A 9,944-nucleotide genomic window follows, 5' to 3' on the forward strand; every position below is an offset into this window, starting at 1 on the left:
CCAGCAGGGAAATGCATGTGGTATAGAAATCCTCTCATCTCCTTTCAGTTTGATCTTCCAAATTGTGTGTGTCCCAACAGCCCTGGAGATAAAACCTTCTTTGAAAATACCAAAACAAATGAGGTCAACTCATTCTGTGAAACTAAGAATCTCTCTAGGTCCAAAGGAGAGATGGAATATAAATCTCAGGATCACAATTCAAGCCACTGTGCAGACATCAAGACTACTGAGCTCCCCATACCCCCAAAATCTACTTGATTGCCTCCTGAAAGCCCATTAGGTCCAGTTATAGCTCACTATGCAAGCTCATCTAACTGAAACACATTAAACCATCCTGATTTTTAAAACCCATTGCAACTGGAAAAAAATTCAAATTTCTCTTCCCTACCTAATCCAGTTCTTGCTGGAATATCCCAGTCTGTTTAACAACCACCTCTCTTGTCCCCTAACTGTGCTTCAGACACACTGGTCTTCTTGTCCCAAGCTCATTCAGACTGGAATATTCTTTCTTCAGGTCCTTCATTGGCCACCCCATCTAAAGACATCCTCCACTCCACTCCTACCTTAGAACTCTATACCATCACTCGATGTTATTTTTCCAAATACTTACCATCAGTTGAAATCCTATTTGTTCGTTCATTTTCTGCCCTTCCCTTGTCCCTGGCAAATACTTATCCTACAAAGGCAGGAACCTTTTCTTATTCTCTACTATATCTCTAGTGTTAGAACTGCATTTGGCACATTGTAGACACTCAAATATTTGTTGTCTAAGCTAAAAAATAAATGAATGGATGTATGCTTCATGATACCCACATGGAGGGAAATGACTTTGGATTTTCAGTCAATATCAGGTTAGGAACCTGGACACTTACCAGTTTTGAGAACACACACCTTTACTCATGTCACCTAGTACATTTTCCAGTCTCCCTCAAACAGAAAATCACATGGCCCCAAACCAGACGTAACTTATGCTAACAGCTTTTGATCACCACTTTAACAAATGTGGCAAAATGAAGCTTTAGGTAGAGGTGTGTAGCTTGAACATCTTCATATGGATGTTCATCTATCCAACTGTATTCTACTGAGTACTAAAGGAGCTTAATGTTTGTCCCTTAAAAAACATTAAAGGTTTTCAATTAATGGTCAAAGACATCTGAGCCAAATCCTCTACCTTACCACCCCAACTACAGAGAATGGCACTGAATGGACTGTTTTAAATACATTGTCAGGGCCGGCCAGCGCTTGCTCAGGAGAGTGTGGTGCTGATAACACCAAGGCCATGGGTACGGATCCTACATAGGGATGGCTGGTTCGCTCACTGGCTGAGAGTGGTGCTGACAACACCAAGCCAAGGGTTAAGATCCCCTTACTGGTCATCTTTTTTTAAAAAATAAAAAATAAATACACATTGTCTAGGGCTTGCTTGCAAGTTAGCTCAGTTGATTAGAGCACAGCCTTATAACCCCAAGGTCACAGGTTCAGATCCCCATACCAGCCAGCCACCAAAAAGTACTAATAAACAAATAAATGCACTTTGTCTGGAACATTTTAGTGATTCTTAATTTGCTGACCAGGCTTGCAAGCTCCTTAGAGGTAAAGTGACTTGTCCAGTCATCTAGAAAGATGACATTTTTGTCAGAGCCAAACATAAATATGTATTCTGGCTCAGATTTTCAACAAAAGGGATAGTATTTGTGCATATAATAGATCTCAGGGCCTACACTCTTGAAAGGAAAATAAGGGACAAATCCAACTTTAGAGGTAAACACTGGTGTCAGTGAAAACTATTTAGACACGAATAAGCAATCTGTATTAGCATCACATTCTTAGGGGTGAATATATATAATTTATACATCTAATAAATAACACTGGCTCCTGGTCCAGAAACAAGTTACAGGTCTGATAAGGGCTCAAATTAAAAGCCAGCATTCTCCTATGATGTTCATAGGGAACCAGTAGGCCAAACAAGCTGGCTTCCTAGGCCTCCAATCCCACTGCCAGCTCACCATCTTAGACTTCCCTAATGTCTTTGCAGGTCCCCTACTCTGTACAGTAACCTTTCTTATCTATGACCACAAGAATTTGACCACAGGATAGTGCTGCTGGAGACTGGAAGTGGCCAAAACTGGTGTGGTCCAGTAGCCTAAGTCACTCCTAGGTACCACTCATTACAAAAATTCACTGTGTTCACTGTTACTTATTATGTGCTACACTCACACCTACACCTGAAGTCCTTCGCTCAGTTGTGTGCTTCACTAGGCCATCCCAATCTTCTCAGAATATTCTAACTCCTCATTTCTAAGATGGCTAGCATTTAATGAGCAGTGACTATATGAAGCCCTACACTTGTCACATGTTCTCATTTGACCCTCTCTGCAGTAGCATAACATAGTGATTACAAGCAAAGCCCTGCATGGTTCTAATGGCTAGTTCAATTCCTTGAGCCACCACTTTGTAGCCATGTGCTCTTAAGAAAAGTCATTTAACCTACAGCCTTAATTTCTCCATTTGTAAAATAGGTTTAGAAATATTTAATGCATTTGGTTGCTATGAAGTTTCAATTAATAAATGAAAGGCACTTTAATAGTGCTTAGCACTAAAATAAGCATTAGCTATTATCCCCATTTTATAGATGACAAAACTGAGGCAGAGTTCCTGACATATCCAAGATCATAGAGCTAAGAGGTAGAGCCAAGAACTCAAACTCAGGAAGGCTGACTTAAGAGATAACAGTCTAAATCATTCTGTGCCAAGGTAGTTTTCAAATCAAATCCCATCTCCAGAAAATTTTCTCTTAACTACTAGGACAGCCACATCATCATATCCTCCTTCCTTACCTACCACTTATCTAGCATTGCTCATTAACTATATACTAGTTCATTAAGGTAGATCCTGCCTCCCAGACTGTAAATTCCTCAAGGTCATCCCAAGGGCTCAGCTACCTGAGCACTGCATTTCAATCTCTATAGACATATTTCAAATGATATGGAGCTAGACCTGAAATCCAGTTTTAAGAATCCCTTTTCCTGGAAAACTCTAGACTCTAACCTTTTATGACCTTTTTAAAGGTACCTATAGAATTTAGGTGAATATGAATTTTCCATATGCTATACATCTTTTCTATTACCCAAACTCCTATCACAAAGCATACTAGTCCATAAATCTAGCAAATTTATTTTCATTATGACCTCACCCATTCCATGTTACAGTCCACTTACTTGGCTTCATGGGGCTGGATTGGACAAACTGCTGGAGAACCAACAGTCTGTGCACAGACTTTGGCAGAGCTTAACTGATGGGTTTGACTAGAAAGGTAGCCCACCTGTAGAGGCTGAACTGTCAGTGATAATCCCTTTACCTACATTACAAGAAATGGGGCTCCAGTCCTACCCCAGATAGAACTTAAAAGGTCCAAACCTCAGAAGAGAGCAAGGCTGACAAGGCTAGAAGCCTCTACGTGGTCTTGTTCCAGGAATAAACCAACTAAAAAACTTCCCCAATGAAGGCCAAGTTGAAGAGTAATAGGTGCAAAAGTTGAATGATCTGAAGATACACTGAGTCCATTTTCCCGAAACATATATTAAATGTCTGTCCTTCCATTCACGCAACCGAACTTTCCCCAAGTTATAGGACACTGGAAACCTGAAATCTACTAAAAGCAAAGTATGAGGAGTGGGCTGTACAATTAACACAGGTGGCATAATTTAAAAACAAAAGAGGGGAGGGAGATTTTTAAACAGTCTACAAGAGAGAGGAAAATGACAGATGATTTAGCTTTGTAGCTCCTTCTGGCTTGAACAAAAAGAAGCCTGAGAGCCGAGGCAGCAAGAGTATCAGTACCTGAAGATGACAGGCAGTTAGAGTAATCATGTAGGCCAGGTCACTGTGAAAAGCTGGAACTGCAATAAAGAACATCAACACTGGCCCTGAGAGCATATTCTGCTGTTTTCTGCAGGAACTGTGGGATTGGGGCAGTAGCAGTGGCAGTGGCAAAACCCTCACTGGAGAGAATGAAAGATGACAGAAAGCCACATTGACAAAGAAATATTGCAAATACACAGACCACAATCATGGCCTTACTTACAATCAACCCCCAATTTCCCAGGGCAGTAGCCAAAGCTCGGCTTGTCAGATCACCCCACCAACACGCAGAAAAGTAACAAGAAACCTATCAATTGCCTCCTCCCGTTCTTCCCAGTCCTGCAAAGAAATGAAAAGGAGCAGCAAAGCACCTAAAGGTAAAGCAGTGATCAGAAAAAGAAAAGCTATGGCCCCAGTATTCCCTGAGATTATCCCAGTTAGCATCCACAAATAAGAGCTGATGGTCGTTAGACTGTATGCTTTTGCATGCTGGGCAGAGAAGAGGACACCTGGAGCAAACCACTCTGTCACAGGCAATTCCACATGAAGCCAGTGGAGGCACAGCGACCCACCTGAATTCCACCTGACTGACACATACACCTCCCCAAAGTCACCTTGCCCCAGCAGGCTCCCAAATCAAGTTTTTAAAGCTCCCTTTCCCAAAGGAGCATCAGAAAGTTTTCCTGTTATCACCCCACTCAACCAGTCTTCTTCCATTCACCGATGATTAAGCCCAAGCCTCCATCTTGTCCCTGGCTGGAATTATCATATATTTTGCTCAAGTTCTCAACCCCCAGCCCTGGAATAAAAGTATAGAAAGAATTCTCAATTCCTCACTCAATCTCAGCATCCCTTCTTGGTTATGCGTGCACCCTTCCCAGAGTCTATCAAGACGCCTTCAAATATAAATACAGCAGACATCTAAAAACCCTAACAGATGGGGATAGGGAAAGGAGTCTTGGGTTGACTTATAATGGCAGGGGTTGGCAGGACGCAGGAAGGATACTCCACGGTGAAGTTCGACAGGCGAAATACCAGGTCTATAGCCAGAGTGCCCCATACCTACTTCACATTTTCTCCGCCCCTCCTGGAGAACCACCACAGGGCAGTACCAGACACTGACATCACCTCCCACTCCACTACCGCTTCTTTCCAGGTCCTAGGCCTAATACTCACTTGAGCCCACTGCCTGAAGGATACACTAGCCTTGTAAACACAGCGGTCCATTCCCCACTTCTTGAGAATTCAAACCCCGGAATCACTCTGCTGGAGCACAGGTTGTTTCTGAACTGGGCAAAGTCAGGGGAAATGGTGAAGCATAGGTAGAGAAAAATGAGCATTATTTACTGCATTTTAGTGTGATTAAGTTGAGGGCTGAGGAAGTCTAAGCCACTAGGTTTGGACTCTACAGTCCTAAAGATGGCAGGCTAGTAGGGCGACAATGTGCTAAATCCCTCTGGGCAGCAGGACAGTCATTCTAATTCCCACATGCAAACCCCTTTCTTCACCCGCCCTGAGTTCTCTGGCTGCATTCCCATTAGCTGTCATGCCTTCCTGGATGTCACCTGGCTCCTCTGACACTGAGTGCAATCAAGACAATGACAACCAGGTTTCCAAACTGCAAATTGCCCCAAGTTTTATTTGTAGTCCATACAAAAGGGAAAAAAATTAAGGTTTTCTAACACCACCTACTTGGGGAAATGGGGAAGTGGGACTGTGCTGCTCACCATCAGCTAGAACATCAGTGGTCAGTAGGGATTTGGACACATACCAACTGACTGTCCCAACAGGAACTCAGTCTCAACACAGTCTACAGAGGGACAGTCAGGGCCCCCTGGACTGCTGGCACAGCTTGGCGCATAGGAAATGGTTAAGCTAACCCTTTCCTGGCCTCTCTCTCAGCTGAAAAGAAAAAGGCGCCGCCGACCTCAGCTGCAGGTTGCTTCCCCATCCAGACCTTAAATACCGCGCACAAAAATAAAAGGGAGCCAGGAAAAAGTAAAAACATAAAAGAAATTCCCATTCTGTGGAGATGGGAGGCAGGGTAGAGGGGAAACCGCAGACCTAGAGCCAGTAGCAAGATTTGCTGCTGAGGCGAAGGAATAAAGCAGGTTACTGCCCAACACTCAAAAGGACCATCTCCTGGGGTAGGCCCACATGGTAGAGGGGATGAAAAACCGCAACTGGGAGAGGTATGGGCCAGAGCAGTTATAACCTGGGTCTCCTCTCCCTCCCTCCCTGTGGTGCCCCATCCCCAGAATGGCCCTACATGCGGCGCTGGTAGCCAGAGTGCATCTGAGCTGCCCGCAGGTAATCATTATAGGAGCCCGAATAGCGTGCGTAATCGGAATGGGCATCGGGCAGGCGACGGTAATCCAGCGAGGACTTTGTCGGCGAGCGGCGGAACGAAAGCTGCGACTCTGATAAACGGCGGTAATCAGAGAGCTCGGCTAAACGCCGGTCGGAACCATACCTAGTCGAGAGAAGAAGACAGTTGGTGAATGAGACAATTGAGGGGAGGGCTCCGGGTGGGCATGGGGGAGATGCCAATGGGGACAAGGGAGGGTGTGATCAGATTGGTCTCCAACAGATTGGTCTCCTTTTGTCAGAAGGCTCATCACTCTATCCAGGACAAGAAATCAAGCCTGGGTTCAACTCAGTGGGGAGCCAAGTCCTCCACTGAAGCCCTCCCTTCCGAACTGGCCAAGGTGAATTTTGGTCTACATTCACAGACCACAAACAATCCCCATCCCTGGGCCCTTCACAGAAAGACTTTGGTTGTTTATCAACAGAACGGCGGATAAAAGCAAGGTCCCCAACCTCCCACAGAGTGGACGCACCTCATAAACTTGCCTTCAGCCAGTGAGTGCCAAAGGGACTATTCTCTCACACCCACCCCTACCAAAGCCAGGACAACCACATAACAGGATCCTTGAGACAGTGGGAAAGGCTATGGGCCACAATCCTGCAGACAGTAGCTCCAATAGCACTTGGGTTAGCCTAGACAGGTGACACTTTTCTCAGCCTGACTAGCTGGTACCACATCAGGCTGGCTGAGCACTATGCTCCACCTGAACCCTGGTGACCAGAAAAGTTCACAGACACCATTCCCCTCAGCCTCTGGACATCCCATGGGGGTAAAGGAGAGAAGACTGAAGGAGGGGCCAATGGCTCGTTTCCCTCCCATGCCAACCTCAGCCCCTTGCCCTAAGCCCCAGCTGGGGGCAGAGGCGGGGGGGGCATACAATACCTTTTCGACATGGCGACAGCCTTTTTGTAGGGATCGTCGTAGCTGGCCCGGGGTGGGGAGAGGCGGGTACGCTCATAGGGCGGCGGGGTGCTGTTGGCGTTGGCAACGGCCCCCTGGGACATGGACAGGTAGGCTGCAGACGGCTGACCTGCCCCGTCGTAGGCATTGCCCGGCTGGCCACGGTAGGAGGCAGCAGCCTGTGGATGCTGCTGGGCAGCATAGGAAGCAGCCAGTGAGGCTGATGACTGAGTGCGGTAAGGAGCTGCCAGGGTGGCAGAAGGCTGGGCCCCGTAGGCAGCCGCGGCACCATAGGAGCCAGTGGCCGCAGCAGCCGACTGAGCCCCATAGGAGCCTGACAGGCCCATTGATGCTTGAGCCCCATAACTATTCAGCTGGGTCTGGACAACTGGCTGGGCCCCATAGGAGCCAGCCATTGGGGTAGTGGCTTGTGCCGCATAGGCGGCTGGCTGGCTGGCATAGGCAGCAGCTGTGGCTGGTTGTGCCACATAAGCAGCAGGCTGGGAAGAGTAGGGAGCAGCCTGTTGTGCAGCATATGGGGCAGACTGGGCATTGTAAGAGGCTGAGGGCTGGGCATTGTAAGAAGCTGCCTGGGCTCCATAAGCTAGAGAGGAGGCTGCAGACTGGGCCCCATAGGAGGCTGCCTGAGCTCCATAGGAGCCTAAGGAGGAAGCTGCTCCCTGGGTGTTGTAGGAGGAAGCAGCTGCACGAACCCCATACGAAGAGGCAGCCTGGGCGCCATAAGAGGATGGCTGGTTACCATAGGAGGCAAGGGAGGAGCCCTGAGCCCCATAGGAGTTGAGTGAAGAAGCCGCAGCTGCCTGACCCCCATAGGAGGAGAGGGCCGAGGCCGTGGGCTGGGCTCCACCATATGGGCCGAGTGAGGAAGCTGCGGCAGACTGGGAACTAGGGCTAGCCAGCTGGCCCCTGTAAGGGGCCCCAAGGGAGACAGAGGGCTGAGCGCGGTAAGAGGCTGCCTGGGCTGTCATGGGCTGAGTCCGATAGCCAACACCCAAAGAGGCAGAAGGCTGGGCTCTGTAGGCAGCTCCCAGAGACACTGAGGGCTGGGCCCGGTAGGTGGCTGGCTGGGCCGTCAGAGGAGCCACATAGGAGGCTCGGGGAGGTGAACGGCGCAGGGGGCTGCGGTCGCGACCAAAGAAGGGTGGTGTGGGCTGACGGGCTTGCCCATCAAAGCCACCAGTGCTGTTGCCAAAAGCCTGCTGGTAGTCGAAGGTGGCAGAAAAGCCACCAGTTCCAGGGAATGCCGTATCCCCAGCCCCTGGTTTCTTGGTCTTGTCCCCAGACTGGATAGCCAGGCCAGGCCCCTTCTTCTGACCCTTGGTTGAGAGTTCCACGTTGATGCGCTTGCCCTTCACTTCTTTGCCGTTGAGCTGCGCGATGGCGGCTTTGGCATCTGCTTCCTTCTCCATGTGAACAAACGCGTAGTCTGATAAAGCAGCAGACAGAGGGTTAGCAATTAGGGGGGCAGGGCATGCTACCCGATGGGTCCCAAACTGGACACACAACAGCACCCAGCTGTTGCCATTTACCTCCAGGCCTCCAAACCCTCCTCTCCAGGAGTATGTCATAAAATGTGGCTCCCATATAAAAAAGCTTCTCACTATCCCAAGAAGTCACCTTCGCCTATGGCCTTCTCCCCATTCTCCCCTTTCCCCCTGCCACCTCACCCAACTTCCTGGTGAGAGAATAAAGAGCAAAGATGAACTGCAACACAGGATGAAAATCTTCACAGCACCTGTAAGTATAAACCAGCAGACAAAACGCAGAAAGAGTTCCTGGATCACTCAATTATTCAGTGTCCTCACATTTAGGGCTTAGCTCTCAAGCACTGGAAATATCACTCCCACCTACATTTTGGCATGACCCATCTCTAAGCTTAAGCCCAATTAAGGCAAGAGAGTTAAGACTGCAACAAGCAAAAAGTTCACAAAATTCCTCCAATATAATCTCCCCCCTTTTCACAGTTACTTCTACTTTTCAAAGCACTTTCATGCACAGGACCTCACATGGGCCTCACAACAATCCTATGAGTTAGGCAGAGCAAAGGATCCTTATCTCCATTTTATAGGTGGGCAAAACATGCTCAGAGTTTGTATATGGCTTGCTCCAAATCAAAGTGTGTTACAGCGAGGACCAGAATCTCAGCTCTTCCATGCTCCTTGCTATACCAGTCTACTCCTGAGAAGTCAATGTATAAGGCAGGAAAGACTGTGTAACATGACTAAAAATTTAAGCTTAGAAGGGGAGAACCTGGACTCTGTGTAAGCCAATGAGTTGTGGAAACAGAAAGTAAGCCTCCTGGTTGAGTTCAAGCCCAAGCCCCCTTCCCCAGACCACATTACATCCTCCATCATTTCCTCTTTAAGGGACAGAGGTATAGCTTACCCCTTAGGCTTTTGTTCATAGAGCAGACTGTTGACAGAAAGATCTGGTTTCTCAGTTATAGTAAGAAGCTGCAATTACTGCCGTTAGCTGGCTCTGCTAAGTAGGTTACCTCTGAAGCTCTTATTCAAGATCTGAATAAGCTGTGGTGGGAGAGGATCTAAGACAGGATATTGCTCTCAAAGTTCTACTCATCTACCACAGAGGAGATATGTGGGGGGAGGAATGGGAAGAAATTCTTGTTCACGTCCATACTTACAAACCACGATGCAAGAAAGATCTGAAAAACAGTGATAGGATCCTGCCCCTGGGAAATAAGGTCCTGCACTTAACCCCATTCTGGACTTGTGGCTACTTTAAGATGGAATCCAAGTGCCAGGATCTGGTCTCTGTCACATCAGTTTTATAAATG

At 47.6% G+C, this 9,944-nt stretch overlaps 1 protein-coding gene across 2 annotated transcripts; it reads right to left on the reverse strand.

Moving 5' to 3' along the window:
- Positions 1 to 5,471: 5,471 nt before the first annotated feature.
- LOC103582983 (RNA-binding protein 14) lies at positions 5,472 to 8,957 on the reverse strand. Of its 2 annotated transcripts, XM_008564422.1 has the most exons (3): positions 8,818 to 8,957; positions 7,112 to 8,576; positions 5,472 to 6,334 (listed from the first exon to the last, which is right to left on the reverse strand). In XM_008564422.1, exons 2-3 carry the CDS (start codon positions 8,557 to 8,559, stop codon positions 6,127 to 6,129), a joined length of 1,656 nt encoding a protein of 551 aa, XP_008562644.1. In that variant the 5' UTR covers positions 8,560 to 8,576; positions 8,818 to 8,957; the 3' UTR covers positions 5,472 to 6,126. The 2 variants fall into 2 exon arrangements, with proteins under 2 accessions (XP_008562644.1, XP_008562643.1); XM_008564421.1 differs by having other exon boundaries at positions 7,112 to 8,957.
- Positions 8,958 to 9,944: the final 987 nt, after the last annotated feature.

Source organism: Galeopterus variegatus, unplaced genomic scaffold, assembly GCF_000696425.1.
Source record: "Galeopterus variegatus unplaced genomic scaffold, G_variegatus-3.0.2 Scaffold18816, whole genome shotgun sequence".
NCBI lineage: Eukaryota > Metazoa > Chordata > Mammalia > Dermoptera > Cynocephalidae > Galeopterus > Galeopterus variegatus.

Excerpts from the sequence above, each read along its gene's own strand:
- LOC103582983 (XM_008564421.1), bottom strand. The coding sequence starts at position 8,718 with ATGACATACTCCTGGAGAGGAGGGTTTGGAGGCCTGGAGGTAAATGGC. Across the intron at positions 6,335-7,111 it reads GCTGTCGCCATGTCGAAAAG|GTATGGTTCCGACCGGCGTT; the intron begins GTATTGTATGCC and ends TCTCTCGACTAG.